At 35.8% G+C, this 22,360-nt stretch overlaps 3 protein-coding genes across 29 annotated transcripts; 1 reads left to right on the forward strand and 2 right to left on the reverse strand.

Annotated features, from left to right (window-relative positions):
* Window positions 1-211: 211 nt before the first annotated feature.
* On the forward strand, window positions 212-4,503 carry LOC130746732 (equilibrative nucleotide transporter 3-like). Of its 2 annotated transcripts, XM_057599448.1 has the most exons (9): window positions 212-367; window positions 457-561; window positions 2,200-2,355; window positions 2,436-2,579; window positions 2,665-2,770; window positions 3,303-3,472; window positions 3,570-3,730; window positions 3,821-4,079; window positions 4,169-4,503. In XM_057599448.1, the coding sequence occupies exons 1-9, from the start codon at window positions 320-322 to the stop codon at window positions 4,274-4,276; spliced, it is 1,257 nt and encodes a 418-aa protein (XP_057455431.1). In that variant the 5' UTR covers window positions 212-319; the 3' UTR covers window positions 4,277-4,503. The 2 variants fall into 2 exon arrangements, with proteins under 2 accessions (XP_057455431.1, XP_057455432.1); XM_057599449.1 differs by lacking the exons at window positions 212-367; window positions 457-561 and adding an exon at window positions 899-1,550.
* Window positions 4,504-7,394: 2,891 nt separating this feature from the next.
* On the reverse strand, window positions 7,395-12,546 carry LOC130746735 (uncharacterized). Of its 26 annotated transcripts, none has more exons than XR_009022204.1 (4): window positions 10,366-10,444; window positions 9,409-10,253; window positions 8,453-8,528; window positions 7,395-8,323 (listed from the first exon to the last, which is right to left on the reverse strand). XR_009022204.1 is itself a non-coding variant. In XM_057599452.1 (3 exons), the coding sequence occupies exons 1-3, from the start codon at window positions 12,008-12,010 to the stop codon at window positions 8,162-8,164; spliced, it is 492 nt and encodes a 163-aa protein (XP_057455435.1). In that variant the 5' UTR covers window positions 12,011-12,451; the 3' UTR covers window positions 7,395-8,161. The 26 variants fall into 26 exon arrangements, 2 of the variants coding, with proteins under 2 accessions (XP_057455435.1, XP_057455434.1); XR_009022194.1 differs by having other exon boundaries at window positions 7,395-8,336; XR_009022189.1 differs by having other exon boundaries at window positions 7,395-8,381.
* Window positions 12,547-16,137: 3,591 nt separating this feature from the next.
* Window positions 16,138-18,000, reverse strand: LOC130746734 (transcription factor MYB41-like). The gene is made up of 3 exons (XM_057599450.1): window positions 17,742-18,000; window positions 17,496-17,625; window positions 16,138-17,072 (listed from the first exon to the last, which is right to left on the reverse strand). The coding sequence occupies exons 1-3, from the start codon at window positions 17,875-17,877 to the stop codon at window positions 16,355-16,357; spliced, it is 984 nt and encodes a 327-aa protein (XP_057455433.1). The 5' UTR covers window positions 17,878-18,000; the 3' UTR covers window positions 16,138-16,354.
* Between the last annotated feature and the right edge of the window lie 4,360 nt (window positions 18,001-22,360).

Below are 22,360 nucleotides of genomic sequence, written 5' to 3' on the forward strand. Positions count from 1 at the left end.
AATTTTTTAAGAGTTTTTGGGTTGGAGTAAAAAGTTAGTAAAATTATTTAGATGATGTGGTACCATGGAGAATTGTAAAAAATGAAGTGTAGACACTCTAGTGAGTGTGATGGATAAAGATGCTATTATAATAGGTTACTTATGTCCTATGCTACATTTTGGACCCACATAATAGAATATGAATAAACACCTCATATAAGTGACTTTGCTTTCCTGGTGCTGCCATATAGTTATCTATTACTATATATTTCAACTAGAGGTCATGTACACCGAAGCCTCAACTTGGGTTATCTACCTTCATTGAAAAGTGGAATCCGCCATGGTCAACGGTGAGGCGGGTGAGCTTCCAACACCAACACGTCTTGAGGTTTGTCATTGGATCTATTACTACTTTAATTAGCTCAGGGAAGCTAAGTGAACTATTTGTTCTTATTTTCCATTCATTTTATGGAACAGGGAAAATATGCTGCAATAATTGTCTGCTGGCTTCTTGGCAATGGATCTCTTTTCTCATGGAACAGTATGCTCACAATAGAAGACTACTATGTTTACTTGTTTCCGGTAATTGATGTGTATTTATTTCTCATGGAACAGTATGCTCATAATAGAAGAAATATTATTGAAGTTTTTTGTCAAATTAAAAAGGCTTAATTCCACTTTGGGCCCCTGATCTTTCAAAAATGAGCGATCGGGCCCCCCGTATTTAAATGTAGCGGTCAGCCACCCCAACGTTTCAAAAACGTGCGATCGGGGCCCTTATGTTAAGTTCCGTTAGTTTGACCAAACGGAGCAGTGACGTGGATTTTCTTTTTTATTTTAAGATTATTTTTTTACCCAAAAATTACCCCTCTCAGTTCTCTCTCTCACACTCGAACCTCTCTCTCCCTCTTTCACGCTTCTTTTTCTTTCTTCTTCTTTCTTCTTCCTCCTTCCTCCTTCTATGGCTTCCTCAACCTCACCCCAACATCACCCCACCCCACAACCCCAAATCTCTCAGACTCGCTCGCTCTCTCGGTCTCGCTCTCTCCTCTGCATCTCTCTCTCGCTCTCTCTCTCTCGATCTCGCTCTCGCTCTCTCCTATGGATTTGGGCGCAGTGAGGATAGAAAGTGTTGCGGGAGAAGCAGAAGGGGCAGATCCATATCTTGGCGTTGAAGTCGACGATGCAGAAGGGGTTGAGAAGGGAGGAGCATGACTTGCAGCGGAGTGGGGTGTAAGGGACGGTGGGGATGTCGTTATGGTGATGGTGGTGAGCCGCCTCAACAGCGTTTCAATTTCTTCTTTCTCTCACGCCATGGAATCGAAATCAGGAGGAGAAAGATCTGAACTTCCCTTCCCATCCTTTCCTCCCTTGGACAATGGATCTGCATCTGGGGATTTATGGGTTCTGGTGTTTAGGTTATGTGGAGAAGATTGTTGGACTGGGTTTGTGGATTGGGGTGCAGTGGGGGTTTAGTTGCGAGTGGTTATGGAGCCGATTGATCTTCGTCGAAGGTAGTGGTGGCGGCGCAGCCATGGATGAAGGGCGGCGGTGGCTAGGTGAGAGAGATGGTGAGTTCTAGGGTTTTCAAGAAGGAGAGAGCTCAAATTTGTCTGCCTAATTGCTAATTGACCAGATTAATTATTTTGATTAGTGAAACCTTAATTAATTAATTCACTATAGATAAATGAATGAACTACAGGGACCTCTCGATTTTTCTTCTCTTGCTTGCTAAGTTAGGATTGAGGTGAAATTAGGGTAAAATTTGGGGGAATTGGGTTTGTGTATTGAGTGGGAAATTTCTGGGTAAAAATTTTAATCTTAAAATAAAAAAGAAAATCCACATCACTGCTCTGTTTGGTCAATCTAACGGAACTTAACAGAAGGGCCCCGATCGCACGTTTTTGAAACGTTAGGGTGGCTGACCGCTACATTTAAATACGAGGGGCCCCGATCGCTCATTTTTGAAAGATCAGGGGCCCAAAGTGGAATTAAGCCAATTAAAAACTTCACAATTTTGCTAACCTCGTCATACTTACTTAGGTCTAATGCAAAAAATAATACCCATGTATAATGATTAAATTACTTAACCTTCCAAGCTATAATATATCTATACCATATAGTTTTAACTTTTAAAGACCTTTTTACTCAGTTAAGTGATTTAGATGTTGTAATTTTCTTGGTCAAAGAGATAGTTTAATTTATTTTTCTCTTGTGCAGAAATACCACCCCTCCAGGGTGCTTAGTCTTGTATATCAGCCATTTGCAATTGGAACACTTGCTATACTGGCTTATAATGAGGCAAAAATCAATACACAAAGACGGAACCTATTTGGATACACTCTTTTTTTCATAACCACTTTGTTGGTGTTGATTGTAAGTCCAATTCACTTGTTTGTGAACTTTGATTCCTTTACCATGGTTTTGATTCCATCTTTCCAACCAATCTTCCGTAGTTGAATTTAGCAACATCAGGTAAAGGAGGACTTGAAACATTCATTGTTATATGTGCAATTAGTGGTGCTTTTGGAGTTGCAGATGCTCATGTTCAAGGTGGAATGGTGGGAGACCTGTCCTACATGCAACCAGAATTCCTTCAGGTCAGCATCAGTTATAAAATTACTACGAAATTATTGAAGATGGATTCAACATATGAATTTATTTACTATGATAAATTTATTACAGTCTTTCCTTGCTGGCTCAGCAGCATCCGGTGCATTAACCTCTGCTTTGAGGCTAATTACAAAAGCAGCATTTGAGAATTCTAAGGATGGTCTTCGAAAAGGAGCCAGTAGGTTCAACTCTTCTTCTGTTCTTTTTGCCATTGATTATAAGTAAATATAAACTACTGTAGGCTTCCTGCCATAAGTCTGTAACATACTACCATGTGTACATTTTTACGAAATTCGCCATTTGTGTTGTCAACTTGTTGAGAATACGTTTGCAATTTGATTTTTGAACCTAACATTTCAATTCATGAACATACTTATGCTAATGTGAGTTGTTTTATTTACAACATAAACAAGATTAGCAACAAATTCCTTTGTTTTGGTAAGACAGTAGTTCCTTTTCTGCTGAGTCCTCCATCATCAATTTTTAAGTGAGATTCTTGCCTTGAGTTCTTTTAGTACCATGTTATCACAATATAATGTGCCTTATAAAATTGAAGCTACTTTTGAGTTTTGATTGGCAATATCAATTTTCTTCTAATTCATTCAAATTTGAGTTTTGATTGCCATTGAACTATATACAATTATGACAATTCTCTTCACTTCCCACACTATTTAGTTACTGATTATTATCATGCTATACTGTCCTTGCAGTTCTATTCTTTGCCATATCAACATTCTTTGAGCTTCTATGTGTTCTTCTCTATGCATCTGTTTTCCCCAAATTACCAATTGTTAAGTACTACCGATTAAAAGCAGCATCAGAAGGATCCAAAACTGTTTCAGCTGATCTTGCAGCTGGTTTAATCCAGACATTACCTGAAGTGAGTACTGTTTTTGTCTTCTGATTCACTTTCCAGTGTATCTCAAACTTTTGTCACTGTTTAACATTCAGCTTATGCTTTGAGATTCTTTTTCCAGGGCGAGGAATATGCAAAAGAACAAAAGCGGAAGGGAATCAAGCAATTGTTATTGGAAAACATTGATTATGCACTTGATATATTCCTAATATATGTCTTAACACTGTCAATTTTCCCTGGATTCCTTTCAGAAGATACAGGATCACATAGTTTAGGGTCCTGGTATGTTCATTACAGAACAGTAGCCCAAGTAATGTGTTTGGTATTATATGTGCCACTGTAACAGTTGATGTTAATTTCCTATTGTTTCAGGTATGCTCTTGTTTTAATTGCAATGTATAATGTGTGGGATCTGATTGGAAGGTACATTCCACTCTTGAAATGCTTGAAGTTGGAGAACCGAAAGATGATCACGGTAGCAATTCTATGTCGTTTCTTGCTTGTTCCTGCATTTTATTTCACTGCAAAGTATGGTGACCAGGGGTGGATGATAATGTTGACATCCTTCTTGGGGCTATCCAATGGCCACCTTACTGTCTGTGTTCTCACATCTGCACCCAAAGGTTACAAGGTGAGTCTGTCATGTGTTAAATATAGGCTTCAAACTTCAGTTTTATTGAAATAAAGCTGAGAAATATTTCTTTTTTTGGTTTTTTGCAGGGTCCAGAACAAAATGCCTTGGGAAACCTATTGGTGCTGTTTCTTTTTGGAGGAATTTTTGCAGGGCTGACCCTTGACTGGCTGTGGTTAATAGGTAAAGGGTGGTGAGTGATGACACATCTCAATCATGCCAAAATAGAGTAATGATTGTGGCTCAACCATATTCGAATTTCGTACAGAAATTGTATATTATTTTGTCCTCATTTAGCAATGATTTCAATTTCAATTATAACAGTCAAATTATCTGCAAATTTTATCAATGTTGTACTTGTAAAGATACATCATCCAATTCGACATGCTTAATTGTATCTTCAGTGTAGCATAGCTTGTACATATCTACATGCAATTTGAACTTTCTAAATCCAAGCCCAATTGCATATTTTCTATCACATTATTTATCATATCACTCATTTTCTCATTTCTTTCTATCTCATTCTGATGTGAGTGAAATTCAAGTGCGAATCTTGGTGTATGCCTTTTCTTTTGTTGGCTAGTGACTTCCTAGGAAGAAGGGGAAAGATGAGGGACCATATGTGATTAAAATATTTTAGAGAGACTAGAATTGTTGTGAAAATCTATGTGGTCATTCCTTAGCCGACTGCGCTCGTCATATGGATTATTGACTAGTTAAAATTGATGGCACGTTGACAATTGGATCCATTGGAGCCATAAATACCAAGTTTCGACTCATATGGGCTAGACCCATTGATGCCTAGCTCCATTAGTTAGTCCTTTTGTAATTTTGGATATCTGTGATCAGTTGTTGAATTTGACACATATTGTGTTGTGAGTTTTAGGAATTTATTAAGTGTACTATCACTTGTGGCATTCCGTCACAAAATGTTTATCCTTCTTCATTCCTTTAAGATGTGCGGCGCATGGTTCATCTTCTCCTTTCTTCTCCATTCAAAGTTCATGTCCTTTTGTTTCCTCCATCAACAAGGAGTCTTCAACTTCGGCCAGAGAAAGTGGAGTTAGATGTTTAAGGCCAAACTTGCCCAAAGTGAGCAAAAACCCTCTTATAGACCAATATTTAAGTCCAGCAACCCTAACAACTCTAAGCCCCGATGGGCAAGAATACAAGTCATAATCCAAATCCTTAATCTAAGTAGGCAGTCTCAGTATACAAACTTAAAATAAAATACAAGCAGTAGCCCAAAGGCCCAAAATAAAGAAAACACAAAGAAAAATATACGCTTAATCCAGTTTTTGGTCCTCAACCTTTGTCATAACTATGACTTTAGTCCCTCGCTGGAGTAAAGGTGGGGATTGGTCCCAGTTTTTGGTCATGCCGACCGGTTGGGTCAACGCCGGAGCTCCGCCAGCTGATGTGGCCCTTGCCACGTCAATTAATGAGCCTCGCTGGATTTTTTTTTTTCATTTTTCATTAAATTAAAATAAAATAAAGACACTAATTAACTTCCTAATTATTTATATATTTTAATAAATAAAATGCAAACTAAATAGAAAACTGGACTGCATCTCTGTTTGTCGAAAATATTTTCTTCAGTCCAGTTTTCTTAGATCTCTTCATCTCTGTTCTTCATCTTCATTCCATACTCTCAAAAAATTTCTTCAACAATTTTTCAGAAAGAAAGGAAAAAGTGGGAAAGAAAAAGAACAAATCCAAAAACCATAACCCACCCAAAATCCCCAACAACGTAAAAATCCCAAACCCAAAATCTCTTTCTCAATAGCCACCACCTCATCTCCAGATTCCAAATCTAACGGACCAACCTCAACTATCACACCATGTCCTCTTCTCCTTCCTCCCATAGCAAATCAGATTGACTAGGAAATTGATCGAAGGAAGCAATCCTTTTTCATTTATAAAGGACGAATTAGCAAGAACCACCACCACTTATCTCTCCCCCAAATCTCCACAACAACCACCACAACCGCGTCCTCTGTCCAAATCGCATCCCGCCGCTCCGTGTTCCCCTATCCGGCGCCGTTGAGACCTCAGCCAACCACCTTCGGCTCAAATCACGACCTTCTCCTCTTCCCCAAATCACGCCGCCAGCCGCCATCGGGTTTTTTGCTAGCTTTTCTTGCTGCTTAATGTGTTCCACAAATTGAGATGTTTTGTTGCTGTTCATGTTCCACAAATTGGGGGTTGTGATTTGGGATGAGGAAACCCTAGATCTAGTTCTGAGCATTAATTTTAAGGTTTTTGGCCGGTGAATTAAATGGAAGAAGGGGTTGTGATGATGAATTATTTTATTTTATGGATTTTATGTTTTTAATGCTGGAGAAGATGATGAATATGAAGATGAAGAACAGAGATGAAGAGGAACCCAAGAACTATTTAATTTGCATTTTATTTATTAAAATATGTAAATAATTAGGAAGTCTTTATTTTATTTTAATTTAATGAAAAAAAAAAAAAATCCAGCGAGGCTCATTAATTGACGTGGCAGGGGCCACATCAGCTGGCGGAGCTCCGACGTTGACCCAACCGGCTGAAAGGACCAAAACCAATCGTTTTGCCAAAAACTGGGGACCAATCCCCACCTTTACTCCGGCGAGGGACTAAAGCCATGTTTATGACAAAGGTTAAGTACCAAAAACTGGATTAAGCCAAAAATATAATACTAGCATACTAGTTGATGTGGATCCATACTCTAATTTCATTGGGTCGTTCTACAAGAGATGTCTTGGATCTAGTAGCCTTTTCGATCTAGAACTTGAGAAGATAGGTGAAGGAAGAGGAAAGAAATGGAGATGGAGGTGCCACTAGCATAAAAGATTCATGTTTGATAAGCCTAATTTAGGAAGAAAAGCCACAAGAATTTTGTTCTTGATATTCTTCAAAGGTGTCTCTAAAGAGAGAAAGTTTGAGAGCTTCTAACTTATAAACTAAAAGTTTCAAATATAATCAAACTAGGATAGTAGCTAGGATAGTAGCCCGTTTCCGTGCGATGTACGGACGAGCGATTCTACGATTTAGCATATTTAATTTTGTAATTTATTAAGGTGAAGAAATTAATTCACGTACCTATAATTTGTAATCTTTTCAAATATATAAAATCAATAAAACTTATTATTAACTTTGCTAATAAATAGGTGACAATCAAGTGATTATTAACTTTAATGTGTATAACAAAGGTGTATTTTGCATTTTATCAGTTTTTTCAATAGGCTTAAATAAGTTTTTCGCCCCTGCAAAATACATCGTTTTTGTTTTTATCATATAATTTCTCTCCACATTAAATAACATGCAAAGTCACAACAAATCCAAGTTCCACATGCATAATCAACCTTGGATAGTTTTACCATTAAATACATTCAAGCAAACATGTAAACACACAAAGTACCACAATTCAGGGAAAGTATAAGTAACATAATCAAAAGAGATGGAACAAAGTTACAACTTCTTCAAGATAGATTACAGGGTGTATACATGAACCCTGTATCTATTTAGCTGGACCATTCTCCGTAACTGCATCATATGTCCTGCATCAGTATCTCCAAGCCTCCTAAATGTAGCCTTATAGAAGTCAAATCGCCAGCAACAAACCTCACCCTTTAGGCCAAAATTGGTATGTCTTTCGCCTCATATCTCACCAATGGAGTATCAAAGAATTTCTCATTTGGTCCAAGATCCATTTGGAAGTAGAACATTTATTTCATGAGGCAAGGGTCCGAAATAATTTCACACCGTAAGTAAAGAAATTAAGTTAATACTAACAATTAAACCCTATCATAGTTAAGAAAAACACAGAACAAAGCAGGGGTTCGGGAGCATTGATGAGATCAGCAATGAGATCAACATTCCAAATCAACTGCTCACAACGCAGCTCTTCGACTTCATCATCATCTTCTTCATCTTCACTAACTAAATCAATAGTCATATCATTGCCTTCATCCTCAGAAAATATATCATTATTGGCACGGCTTGGACCTGCAGCGGTACGAACAGGATGACCAGTGTTCATCCTGTAGTGAATCTCATTGAGCTGCACATCATAAATTCTGATGCTAAACTTAGGTTCACCTTGAAAAACAAACTGAATCATCATAGTTTCCTGACTTTGGTGGACTGCCCGCAACACCGAATCTTGCTTCACCATCATTGTAATAAAAACTCACAGTGAATCTGTTCCCTACAGGATCTTGTAATTCAACAAACTCATCGAGTTCTTCACCAAAACGCTGTAAGAAACGTCTTGCCACAGCCATAGAGTTGAATATTGCACAAAGGTTAAGATAACTAAAAAAGAATATAATCAAAATCACAAATTTGTAACATACCAACAATAAAGTAAAGGATTTGATATTTACCTCTCCCACATGAAACTGGTTGCAAAAATCTGAGGATTGGAGTGAGGACCTCTTAACGACAGGGGATATATGGTAACTGCACACTAATAAGACATGGTTACAATATGCCATATGTTAAATATGGAAGTTTAAAAAAATATATACAGTATAACTTGGAGACTGAATTAAACTGCAAACTAATATAGAGATCACACCAGAACAACTTCCTCATTTTTCAAATAGAAGTTACCATGATAGAAGTTACTGTGACCTAACATATACATGTCCTCCACTAAAATAATATATGAACCAAATTACATGAATAACATTGAAGGAGCTATAGACCAATTAAAAATCAGATTTATTTCTATCAGATCACATATGCTACACAAACATTATTAGTCAAAAAGTATTTCGGATTCTGAAATTGGATTAGTTGTTAGTAAAACTGCTAAAATGTACTGAAAATCAGTACTCTATCTAACATTAATAACTCTTGCCCAACTATTAAATGGAAAACTCCTCCAAGCCCTGCAGTAACAACTGATATTAATCAAAGCCTACATGATACATAAAGAATATGCCAAGTCCAGGGGCCAAACCATATATCTAGTTCCAACCACATCCAACTTCTCTGTTCATCCCACAGCAAGACAGATAGCATTCATAGCAGTGATACATATAGATCCCACAAGTACAACCAGCCAAAAAGACCACAATTATTGCATTGTAATAAGAGTCAGAACCAACAATAACATCTTTGAGGGAAAAGCAACCATAAGGAAAACATAAAGCAAAAGGGCTAAGGATCAAGAAAACAATCAGCCAGTAGCCTTCCTTGCAGTGCAGTAAACTTAAATATAATTGGAGAAAAGCCTCCCACAGAATAGATTAAGCCTTCATGAAGAACTTAAAACTTGCTTAATTGAAAATTCTCCCAAGAAAAAGCCCTGCTAGGAGGAAAGCCTGCAACCCACCTACAATCAGAATTAAATTTAACGACACCAAACCATATATAGCCAAGAGCTGTTCAATTCTGTAGACACCACCAATGCTAAAGGGCAAATTTAGTCCCTGATGCACCAGCTTCAACCTTCAATAATCAACACTTATCCCTCCCCTCCGTCAATACAAAACACAAATGAAAGAAATGTGTGTCAGAGCTTATTTTCATAAATTGCTCAAAATAGTTTATGGAAGAATTAAGTTTATGCTTATTTATAAGCTATTTTCAACTAATTTCAATAAATTTGTTAAAATAGCTTATGAATAAGCGCTTATGGCCATATATGCTTAATTAAGTTGTTTTCCCAAACACAACCCTAGTGCATGGAGTAAGTACCCAAGCACATAACATATGTACATGGGAAGTCAAGGTAAAAAATAGAGATTTTTTATAGAGTATAGAAGATGAGAAGTTAAAACCTCAACACCTCTATTTCACCTAATGGCCAACGAAAGGAAAGTAAAAAATGAAATCATAATGACACTGAATATTCCTCAGAATAACTATCAGCAATAGAGGAAAATCATAGAAAGCTAGAAAAGGAAGAGTGGAAGAAATCAAATGAGTGCATTAAAAGCAAATAAGACACTCGGAAGAGCAGCAATTAATAGAAGTGCAACATCAATTAGCTCATGACTTGTATCATCTGTGCCCATGTAGCAGAAACCTTTCAGTGAAAATATTGACTGAAAAGTATAATAGAAGTTGTGTATAAACCAATAGAATTGTAAAAAAAATAATCCATCACAGCCACCATTCTAAGATTTTAATGCAACTTCGGTGGCTGAATTGACTTGTAGCCTGTAGAAGGATCAACTGCAGAAAAAATAAATAAGTACCATAATCATGTTGGCATTCATGAAGATAAACTACAATCCCTCACTTAACTGTAAAAAAAGCTCAAAATCAATATTAAACATCACATTACCCATATACTATTTTATGAATTCCTTTATGAGCTTTGTAACAGTAAAGAGCATCCAAAAATTTGTCCTCCTCACCTACACATTTCGAGCATATCAATAGTTAAGACACAAGTGGAAATATGAAGTACCTTAAAGTGTTCTATATTCAATTATAGGTTTGAGATGCATGCCTTGAATAGTTCCAGCAAGCGAAGATAGATGGCGGCAAAATCAGTGACCATGTTGAACTTGAGGAGTGCAATGATGTCAGAAAACAAAAACTGACAGCCATCTTAAAAAGAACTTGCTTGTGCTCAAGCTAAGCAAATTTTAGAAGCATCTTGAGAAATAAATGTACTTAATTCAGGATTAAAGAGATTTGACATGCAGAAAAATTTGTTGATATCTTGGTCATGAAACAAATTCATTCAGGATTGAGGATTTAAATTCTTGGGATCCTATAGAAGTAGCAAGCGACTTAATCTTGCCAAAAAGCAGTTACCAAAAAGAGCCGATGAACAAAGAAAGACAATATAGTTGGTGATATGAGAATAGGCACAAAGACCCTGCCAAATAGCACTTACAGAAAGAAAGATAACACCAAAAAATAGGGATAGGACAGGATATAACATACTACAAACTGGAAAATGAGTATTTAAAGCATATAAAGTCTAGACCAATAGTATATGTAACTAAGCACAATACAGAGCTTGAGCTTTATATCATATTTTTATCTCATTTAAATCTTCTAAAGCAAATATTACTATTACTCCTTGAAGACTAATTTCTAAGGAAAAAGACAAGGCACTAATCATTTCATTCAAGAAAAAAAGTATTTTCCTTCAAGCCTCAATCTCAACAACTCAAGATAACATAATTTCTAAAGTTGATAAGGCATTATCTCAAAAACTGATACGACATTTTTAATGTATTAAAAAAAACCAAACCCTGAATAAGAGAAAAAGAAATAAGACTTAATTTTATTTTGGGAAAAAATAAAATACATCTTATTGAAAACAAATCCATGTTCAAAGAGTTCATGCAGCTAATTCAATAAATCCCAGCCCAAAAATAGCTACTGTATATCCTGGTTCGACACTTTCAGTTTATCACTCAATTTACTGAGTATGAACCATGATTCCTCCACTGCATAAGAATATCTCCAACAGTTAAATATATCAAAGCAAAACAAAAGTTTCATTATGAGGATTGAGGATTGAAGTTCAAATCCCCTCTCTTTTCAATTTACCAATTTAAAAGTCATAGGTGAAAGTAAATAGGAGCAGCAATCACATTCCACAATGGAAAACCCACAAATTAATTAAAGCCTAAAATCAATTTATTTTAATCTACACACAAGAATAACTGAATGACAACAAATTGAGCTCTCAGCAGAAGTTTAAAAACATCTTACCTAGAAAAACAAACAACGAACCACCTACAAAAAACAAAAATCCCAACAGAGCACACCTCTCGCCTCCGCACCAGAGCACCGCGAGGTTCAATCGCCATTGCAACCATCTCCTCCACGTCGGCCTCAGAGCCACCACGTAAAATTAAAGAAGAATTAAGGGCAATGTTGCAGAATTGAAGAAGAAGCAAAGCAAAGGCAGTATTTATAGAGAAACAAAAGAGAGAAAGCGATAACTCTGAGAAACATGACATCATTTGAATAGGATAACTGTCGGATTTATTTGAAAAGAGAGAAATTGCGTAAAGGAATGAACCTGCTGCACGATTGATTCTGTCATTGGACAGACCTGACGTGATCCGACGCCGATCAAACCATTCGATGACGAAATCTCCCCTCTTCTCCTTCAACTTTCTCCTGTCCTCCTTCTTGTTCTCACCTAACCCTATCTAGGGTGGGTGACGAAAATCGTCCTTCCACTTTCATCATCTTCTCTTCTCACACTCTTGATGTTCCCTTCCATCATCCTCTCTTCTCCTTCTCCTTCTCCTTCCTCACTGTTCAACGGCAGGCTGATGGGAAAGGTCAAGCGGTAAACCAAAAAATGAAAGAACGATGCCGTAGGTGATGTGTTGTTAGGTGAGGAATAGATAGCCGTTGGATTAGAAGTTGAAATCAATGGCCCAGATTTGAGGTCTCTTAGGAATAGTAACTTGAGGTTTTGCCTTAAGTAATAGTAGATGTGTCTACAAATTTTAAAGGTGACCCTTATATAGGAAGCAAGAATCACGAAATAAAAGAGCATAAAAGAGTTATGTGTCAAGTCTAAGTGACTGAAACCTAATCTACTGTCACTCATGATCAATTCTCTCTAGACTTCTACCTGTTGGACCTTATGGTGAAAGCTCAATCCTCAAAACCCTATATGGGCCAAAATACATGCCCTAAAAGTACAACCCAATATAAAAGTTCAACTTACTCTTTTTTTTGGGTACATTTCATAAAGAAAAAAAAAAGGAAAAGGAGAACCTAGAACCTAAGGCCTTACAAACGAGACACCCATAACATCAGCCAACAACAAGTGACTCATGTCCTCTAAGGGGTTCTGAACAACAAGAGCCTCATCTTGGTACACTCTGTTTTTAGCAAGAAAATCAGCACAAGTATTTCCTTCCCTTAAAATTTAACTTACTCTAAGTACAAAATACAAAATATAGTAGAAAATACTAGCTATAAAAGTAAGGGTTGAAGTAAAGACTTGAAAGACAATTTCAAAAACTTCTCGATGAAAGATATCATCCAAGGTCTTTCCTTCGTTAACAAGCATGCATCACTAGCTATTCATGCTTTACATGATTATTCCAACAAGCCTTCTACTGTTATCCTCCTCCTTGTCATATATGCATGTATCAAGGGCTCTGGTTTTCCAAGTGTCTAGTCGGGCTCTGGCTCATTAATGACTGACTAATTTGTACCTTGTGTCTTTGGCCCGACGTCACCACGAAACACACATTAAAAGAGTTTTCTTGCAAATTATTTTTAATACAAGAAGCATATTATAAATAATATATATACTAAGTATTACTATTGAAAGTTAAAAAATTCCCATATTGGTGCAATAAAGAAGAAAATAATAGTTTATAAATGAAAATACTAGAAGTCAAATTGTCTTAAAATTTTGACTAAACCACACTCACAATTGAAGCCCAAACACTCTCTTGTACATTCAACACCATAGATGTGAAAATCATTTTTTCCTATGATCCGTTTGAAAAAATATGAGGAAATTCACCAATCTCCATGCACTTTAAGGTCACGAGTCGCATCGCAAATGATGGACATGTGGCTCCATTTATTGCTTTCTTCTTGTTGTCAACATACTAATTTGCTTTTAGGACTTAGGGAGAAGGCTGGTAGTCAACATATACGTATTAATCATGTCATAGTGTCGTGAATGATGTGTTCCTCTTTCTAGAAAACTAATCCAGCCAAGGCTAAGGGATAAATGTTTCTTGGATCAAAGCATAAATAGTTAATTCACGCACGACATGCTTATTGCCTCCCCTTTTTGTAGAAGATGCTTTCCGTGTTTGAACTCTCTCCTACTCCTACAGCGACCACGAAGGAAATAACATAATGCTTCTGATTTCAATTTTCAACCCGTGAAGATGAAGCTTCCTTTGTGTGTAAGGAGCAAATTAAATCCACCTTACATCGTATCGTCTCTGGTGTAATGTTGTATTGTATATATGAGTTATGGAACCAAATGTGTTGGAACAATGGTTTAGTACTACCTCGTTTAAGTAAGTAGTTAAAACTTCAATTTTTAACTCTTGTAAATAAAAAAAAAAACTCATTGATCAATCTCTTATATACTACTTAACATGTACCAACAAAAATATATACGCTGATAATGTATTGAAAAATTAGTTTTACTATTATCGGCTATGAGAATACATTAATTAATATAAGAAAAAAGTTGAGTTATGGATTCAAATGTGCCACAATAACGTATATTATGTCTAAAAGGAGATCATGGTGCGGCAATTAAGCTAAAGGTTCGTTTCCCGCATGGTTGTGTTGGACAAAACTCAAAAGTGGGCATGTAAGGACAAGGATACACTTTTATGCGCCATATAATGTCAAAGATAAGCTTTCTATCTTCAGCATGACACAAGATCACAGCTGATTTTCACTTGGTAATAATAAACGTGTAAAGCGCTTAAATTATTCAAAGTTCAAAGTTGAAACTTGTTTGTGTGGGCGGCAGTGGGATTGCGAACAAAGGGGAAAGGGAATTAGAGAAGGATAAGCCGAAGAGGATGACTGCCTGTCTTTTAGAGTGTGCTTGCTTGCTTTCGGTTGTCCTTATATCCAGGTGTCATGTTCTTCAAAGTGTAGTGTGTTCACAACTTTCAACTTGGCCTTTTGCAATTATTGGCACGAGATGGAAAATGAAATTCACAATGTGCGTTGCATTTGTGAGTTAGTCTAAGGAAAGGGAATATAAGGTGTTCTTAACTTATAATATAGAAGGATGTACCTTTATGAGTCATATAAGAACATATAAATAAATCATGACTATTAGATTTAATCATATATAAATGGTTAAAATTGAAATATTAAGTCTACATGACATTTTTAAGCGGTCATGTGACTGTTAAATTGTTTTAATATTAACAATTCATCATTTAATCTAACGGTCATTGCTTCACACACTCTCTTATCCCTCTCTCTCTTTTTTGCGTTGAACTATTAAAGCCCCTAAACTGGACATGAGCTCGTCGGACCGACCCTAAATGGGTGAGGTCGACCTAAACGGGTCTGAATGACCTGAATGGGTCAAAGTAACCTGACAAGACCTTAACCCTAAAACCAATCTTAAACCCTCAATCGAATTTGACTTTAACGAGTCGGTCGACCTAAATCCTAGAATCCTCTCAAACCCAACCTAAAAGTGTCGATCGGACCTTAATATGTTGACCCGACCTGAACAGGTTGGACCAACCTTGGACAAAGAGGGTCGACCTAAACCCGACCTGAACGGGTCAGACCGAGGCAACCTAAACCCTAAAATCAGCTCCAAACCCGACAGGTTAATTCGAACTGACCTAAACCCTTAATCAACCTTTAAGCCTAACCTAAATCTTTAACACTAAATCCGACCTAAACGACTTGGTGTCGACCCGCCTCGACGTCGACATCACTTGAAGATCCAATTAGCAATCTACTACAACACGTTCTTCTTACGAGGTGATCAAATATAGGGTCTTGGCTGCCACAACTTGTGAAGTGCAATGACTCTCTTATACGGTACTTCATGATCTTCAGGTCACCAATGTAACCCTAGTTTCATGCTATTTTGTGACAACCAATCAGTACTACGCATTGCAGATAATCCAAGAGCGAACAAAATAAATAGAATTGGTTTGTCACACAGTGCATGAGAAACTTCAACAAACCTCATCCACCTGCCTATTTCGTATGCTCTTCAAGTGGCTAAGATTTTCACTAAACCATTGTCTCCATCTCCTTACAGAGCTATTCTATCCAAACTAGGAGGTATAATATACATTATCTGGCTTGGAGGGGCTAATACTCGTATAAATAGTTAAGTTAGCCTTCAGGTAGTATAGATATATAAGATGTAGTTACTAATAGTAATAGCAACTGAGATTTTTAGTTAGGACTCACGTACTCCTTCAGTTTAATGTCAATAGAATTTTATCATCTTCATTCCCTCTGTATTGATCAGAAGGTTGTTAGTTGTTACATCATGACCCTAGGAAATTTTGCAGTTCCAGAAACTGGATTCTTCACTAGTTAAAGTTTATGGAGCACCATAAACTGAAACTTCACCACAAATTAAAAATGTGCTACAACATGAGAAAACATTCAGATGAAAGTACAAAAGAATAAAATACAAAGAGTACTTGTATTATCAACAATATTATTGACAACGGGAAAGCAAAAATGAATGATAAAACTAAGAAACAACCCAACAACAAATCCCCCTGTAGCCTAAAATAAACAATAAAAAATGCAAACTAACTAGCAGTAGTTTACAAACGCCATCACACAATCCATACATAGAGACATATTTACAAGAAGTCACTAATGTCTAGACTCTCAGGAATCTCGAATTTGAACATGTCGCTGCAATAAGTGTCCCTCTCTTCCTCTGCGCTGCTATTCGCAAAGTTGGCCGGTGAATTTAGCGTCGTGGTTCCTGGGGTAGATAAAGGCGTTGACAGAACTGAGCCATATCCCATCATGTTTTGATACACAGATTCCAGGTTCTGTTGCAAATTATCAACTTGGTATTGTTGAGGTACCAAACCGTCACCAAAATACGAAGGGTTAATCGAATTTGAATTCTCCGGAGAACTTGAACTGCTCATGTTCATCGCCATGTTGTTGCTTTGAATCGGTGTTTGGAGCTGGCTCGTTGTAAACTCTGGTGGGACAACTTGGTTCTGCACCTGATGACAATTCATGATACCATTGATTTGTTGTGGATTTTGTGAAATCAAGCCTGTGTTGTCATTCTTTAAAGATAACAAAGTGGCAGTAGCTGCTAGCTTTAACAATTCAGGGTTCACCAACGATTGAGCACCAAACAAGCCTTGAAGGTTCAGAAACGCTGGGTTAGTTAATGCTGTTCTGAGAACATTGGACATGTCAAGAAGATCCAGGCGTGGAGCGTGAGTTACAGGATCAATTCCCATTCGGAGTAGTCTCTTTCTGATGTGGGTGTTCCAGTAGTTCTTGATTTCATTGTCTGTTCTTCCTGGCAATCGAGCCGCTATAGCAGACCACCTAAATATGCACAAACAACCAAGATTATAACATAAGCCATTTGAAAATTTGTCTACTCCAGGCCAAGAAAAATTTAGTTCACAAACTTATAAGATTGATTAATTTTAACACATAAAGAAACATATCGTAAATAACATGTGTATTAAAAACATGGTTTATGAGCCAATAAATTTTTAACATGATCCGTCATAGAATTTATGATTAAGATTATTTCAACATTAAACTAAATTTTTATCACAATTAATATGTTATGTTGGATATGTAAATTAACATGGACCAAACGTGAATCATGTCTAAAACTTAGCAATTTCATGAGTATTTTCTTTTGAAACTAATTTCATGAGTATGATAGTCGTCAATTAATTTATGAAAAAAGTTGAGATATTTTAAGGAGATGAAAGAATAAACAAATAAGAGACGTACTTGTTCCCTAAGACACTGTGTAGCTGAATGATGGTCTCTTCTTCTTCAAAGGAAAATCTTCCTCTTCTGATATCAGGCCTCAGGTAATTTGTCCATCGAAGGCGACAGCTCTTGCCACATCTTTGCAGACCTGTAATCAACCAACATATAATATAATTAGTGATGAGTACATAAAAATGTGGAGTAGGAGGTTAAGAAGGATATATAGAGAAGAAGAATTAAACTTGTATTTAGTAGAAGAATTACCAGCATTTTTTGGGAGATTTCGCCAATTTCCAGGTCCATGAGTTTGAATATAGTTGATGAGCAAGTTATCTTCTTCAGGTGTCCATGGACCTTTTTTGAGTCCACTTTTGTTGTCACAACAAGGTGCTCTTCCCATTTCAAAAGGAGGTGTGGATGAGTTCCAAAAATGCAGCCGAAAAGTGCACTCAATCAAACACGAAAGATAGAAAGCTTTGTGTCTCAATTCTCAAAGGCGAGGAAAGTAAACTTTTGTTTTGTTGGTTCTATGGCTTAGGAAGATGACCCCTGCTTTTATAGGCACAAGAAAACAGGGCCTTAATGTTTGAAGTCAACAAGATTTGGTGCCGTCCTTCTGCTACGTACGTATTTCTCAACGATGTATACACTGATGCATTGTATTGTACATTTTTTATTTGTTTGATTATATACATATGCAGTAGTGCATTTGTATACCGTATAAACAGTGCATTCCAGTCAAATACTAAAGTAAATTAACACAACGATTATGACTCATTCAATGGTAAAAATGACTTAATTTTACCATGAGCCGGACACCAAATGCAACACAAGTACACCATAATAATAGCAAAATTTATTTATAACTTTTGTGAAAATGAAGGGTGAAAGATCCAGATCCAAGGTTCAAACCCTGATAATAATTAATTTATTATTATTACTAACAATTAACATTCATTCGGAATGGGCCGGGACAAGGTTCCCATTTCGTATATATATCCCATATGCCCACCCTCTTTCCACGGTGTGATGAATTATAACTTCATCCTCACCACCCGCATTATCCTCTAACACGCATTAAAATTAAAAAATTGAAAATATAAAAATATATTAATTAATGTAATAAAAAAGATCATAAGTATCTAATAACGTACAGTCAACTTCAAAACAAATACATAATAGAGTTAAAAAAATATTAAATGAAATCAATCAGAAGTCTTAAAATAAGTAATTTAAAATGTAAAAACTAATTATACCGTGAGTTTTCAACTCATTAAAATGAAAATTAAGTCTTTATTATAAGCAATTCAGTATTTATAAAAGAGTAATGTTATTTGGTACGATACACTGAAGCACGGACGTTCATGTATTGAATTGTGATTCATGATTTTCTATTTTTCTTTTTTCAGGAGAAAAAGAGTTAAGACAAACACTAGTCTAATTCATATTTTGTATATATATGATCATAGTCTAACTAAACTACGCATGAATTCAAATCTTAAAAGTGATGTGGAACTCCCAGTATATATATTATGTGGCCTAAGGGTAGAGGCTTCCTTCCACATATGGATCATAGCACCGACATTAGGTAGAAAGAAAATGATTTGTAACAATTCACTTATTTTTATGTCATTTTCACGTTGATTATTAACGTAACAGTTTACGGTTAAGTACAGGGAATTAAGTAATGTTTGTACCTTAGTTGTATATTGCAGTATTTATAAAAGGGAAAAAGATAGACAAGGGTTGACTTTTGTTTTTCAATTGTAAAAATGATGATTGAACTTGAGTTTGACCGTAGTTTTAGATGTACCAGGGAATGAGGGGCGGTAAAGTTGTTCAATTCCCTTATCAACATTTGGAGAAAAAACGTTCTACTCTTTCATTGTAACACTTGGCTTTCGTTTTGAAAATATAATTTAACTTAAATAGATCATATTTTTAGTAATGAAAATTTAAAATTAAATAATACTCTTATTCATTATTCATGTGATAGAATAGGACTTAGGAGGAAACTTGAATGTTCATAACATAAAAGAGATTTATTATACCAAATTGCTGACGCTTTATTTGAGAGTTTTTATGCGTGAGGAAAAATGAATATTTTGAGAGGAATGAGATGAAAGAAGAAAAGAGCGAAAAAAGATGGTAAGTCATTCCTTTATTTAGAAGTGCTTATATAAAAATTCCTTTATTTGAAAGTTTAAAATCTTACTATATTTTCTAATTTGGGAAACTCATAATTCATAAATATTAAAAATCATCTCCATTCTTTTTACAAATTCTCAAACAATGGGAGATCTTTTCAATTTTTCTTAATCCCCCTTCTCTTAGTAGGTTGTGATTTTCCATTTTCCAATGCTTTATCTACATGCTTACATACTTCAGCATGAAATAAACTCCTTACAATTAGTGCATAAATATTTTAAGAGTCGTTTGTCTTAGAAAATATTTTTATTTTTATTTTCTAAAACACGTTGTAGATTTTCTCTCTTTAAAAATTTAGAAAACATATTTATTTTAACTTTCTATTTTTAGAAACTGAAAATAATAAAATATGTCCATATTTTATAAAACTACAAAAAAAAGTTAAACAATCAAAATACATTTTAAATTTGTTTAATCACCACTGCTACCATTGTGACCCTCCACCGCAATCACTATTCACTACCATCGCCACTGTCGTCATTGCCTCGCCTTCATTTTGTTGCCTCCATCACCACTGCATTTTCATCTCATTGCTTTAAGTTGTCTTAAATTTCACCGAACATGAAAACTTTATCTTTTTCTATTTTAATCATATTTTAGGAAAATAAATATTTTTTCTAAATATCAATGAAGCATGTTTTCAACTTTATTTTATGTTTTCTTTAAAAGTGAAAATAGGAAATAGAAAAACCAAACAACAAGGTGTTGGTCTAATGGTAACCAAGCTAGACCTCTTTAATTAAAGATGAGAGCACACGCCTGCTCCCTAGGAAAGACATTTGTTGGAGGGGTAATTACAGTTTCCCGAACATGTGCAAGCACGTGTTAGAGACAACAAAAAAACCTAATAGACAGGGATCGAGCTTGTTTGATCTCATAGTGTTCTTGTCAGTATTTCCGCAAAAAATGGTCATCTCAACCAAATTAAAAGAGGACATCTCTGCCAAAAGTGAGTAGTCATTTTAATATGGCCATAGTATCTCAACCATGTTTGGTCAGCCAAACTCACAACCAAAACAGTAAAAAACCTCAATTGTTGTTGAGCATTCTACCTCAATAAATACAAGTTTTGTCACTCTTAAATAGCATTACTTATTTCGTAACTTTGAGTTCATTTTAAACTTTAAGTCTTTCTCTTTGATCTAAAAGCTAACTTGAGCTTTCAGTACACCCCCATTGTTCCTTGTCGTGCTTCACCGTAGACATCTACACTACAACTAGAACATTCAATATTAGAACCACTACGTGAAATTCATATGTGCTCAAGGTTCGATTTGTGAAATAACACAAAGAAAGATGTTTTTTTTTTTTTTAATTTTACAAGCAATTTTCTTAACACCCCCTCACATTTCTAGCTCGTGTGGATTTAACACCTCCTTCATGTCCAAGACGCGACAAATGTATATTCAGCGAAATGTGCTCAAATCCCCATTATGGGATATCGACCAGCTGGGTGATCAAGTCAAAGCTATTATTCACCATGGGATACATAAAAGTTATAAATGGGTGGCCCAATAATGAACCTTAGACTTAGTATAATGTCCTATTAGAATTTGGATTAGCTAGACTTAATTTTCCTCATAATTTGATGGTAGTCATGTTAATTTCAAAAGGTGCTCAAATGGATATTCTATATGCACTACCTTTGATATTATATTAGAATTTAGATTCATCTAACTCTAAGAAAATTACTTCGGATGTGAGAATATATTATCTCCTCACATTACTTCATTAGCAATATTTCTAATTAATATGAAACTTGACCAAAACATTTGTTCAAGCCAAAAAGAAAAATTGCAGATTCCTATTCAAACTGATTGGGGTGGATTTTTTTTATTAATTTTTTTTTGAACTTTTAATAAGCCAAAAATTGTATTAACACAAGAAGCACAGGGGAACTGATTGGGGTTGAGATGATGTGTCAAAACCGTAGCACTTACCCTTTAAAAAAGGTCGACCCCACATCTTTGGACACATGTCACTTTATAAGCGGACAAATTTTCTTGGGTGGGAGCTTTATGTAAACAGGTGTCCCTTCTTCTTCCACGAGCCAAGTCAACGATTCCCTCCACTGTTGACAATAAGGTTTGGAGTGAGCAAGCTGCAGGTACGTTGCTTAATCCAATTTAGGATCCATGGCAAAATATTCAAAACCTATTGAAAATCAGGTGCCAAAATTCATCAACCTTCCATCTAACAGTGTGGGATAAACAAGTCAAATGCTATTTTATTTCATTATTCCCTCAGTTTTTCATTTTCTCTACCTAGAAAATATTATTATTATATCATCACTCGGAGATCTCAGATGAATTGTTGTGATCCTGTTTTGTACGTTGCAGAAACCAGAAAGAGAAAGGCTTCACTACTCAGATGTATGTCTAATGTCTTTAAACGTTGCTTGCTAACTGTGAAGTCCGTTTGCTTCATTGTAGAATAACCTAGAAGAGCCATTGAATATGTATGATTGTTTTTTCACACTATCTTTCTATGTCATCTAATTACTTTTTATTTGTTAATCACATGTCTAATTATATATATTTTTTATTACACTCATTTGAAAAGAGTGGAAATATGATATTAATCATGTTGCATGTGGTTGTTAATTAGCTCACTTCATTCTTTAATTATGAGGTCTGAGATTCGTTCCTTACTCATAAGAATGAAGGACATATTAT

Source organism: Lotus japonicus, chromosome 3, assembly GCF_012489685.1.
Source record: "Lotus japonicus ecotype B-129 chromosome 3, LjGifu_v1.2".
NCBI classification, from domain to species: Eukaryota; Viridiplantae; Streptophyta; class Magnoliopsida; order Fabales; family Fabaceae; genus Lotus; species Lotus japonicus.

Bases quoted from the DNA above. Each gene is read 5' to 3' on its own strand.
- LOC130746735 (XM_057599451.1), bottom strand. From the start codon at position 12,010: ATGATGTCATGTTTCTCAGAGTTATCGCTTTCTCTCTTTTGTTTCTCT. The intron at 8,529-11,756 runs GTAAGATGTTTT...ATTAGTGTGCAG, and splicing joins TTCGTTGTTTGTTTTTCTAG to TTACCATATATCCCCTGTCG.
- LOC130746734 (XM_057599450.1), bottom strand. From the start codon at position 17,877: ATGGGAAGAGCACCTTGTTGTGACAACAAAAGTGGACTCAAAAAAGGT. The intron at 17,626-17,741 runs GTAATTCTTCTA...GGTTGATTACAG, and splicing joins AAATCTCCCAAAAAATGCTG to GTCTGCAAAGATGTGGCAAG. The intron at 17,073-17,495 runs GTACGTCTCTTA...GTGCATATTTAG, and splicing joins CACAGTGTCTTAGGGAACAA to GTGGTCTGCTATAGCGGCTC.
- LOC130746732 (XM_057599448.1), top strand. From the start codon at position 320: ATGGTCAACGGTGAGGCGGGTGAGCTTCCAACACCAACACGTCTTGAG. The intron at 3,473-3,569 runs GTGAGTACTGTT...TTCTTTTTCCAG, and splicing joins TAATCCAGACATTACCTGAA to GGCGAGGAATATGCAAAAGA. The intron at 3,731-3,820 runs GTATGTTCATTA...CTATTGTTTCAG, and splicing joins TCACATAGTTTAGGGTCCTG to GTATGCTCTTGTTTTAATTG.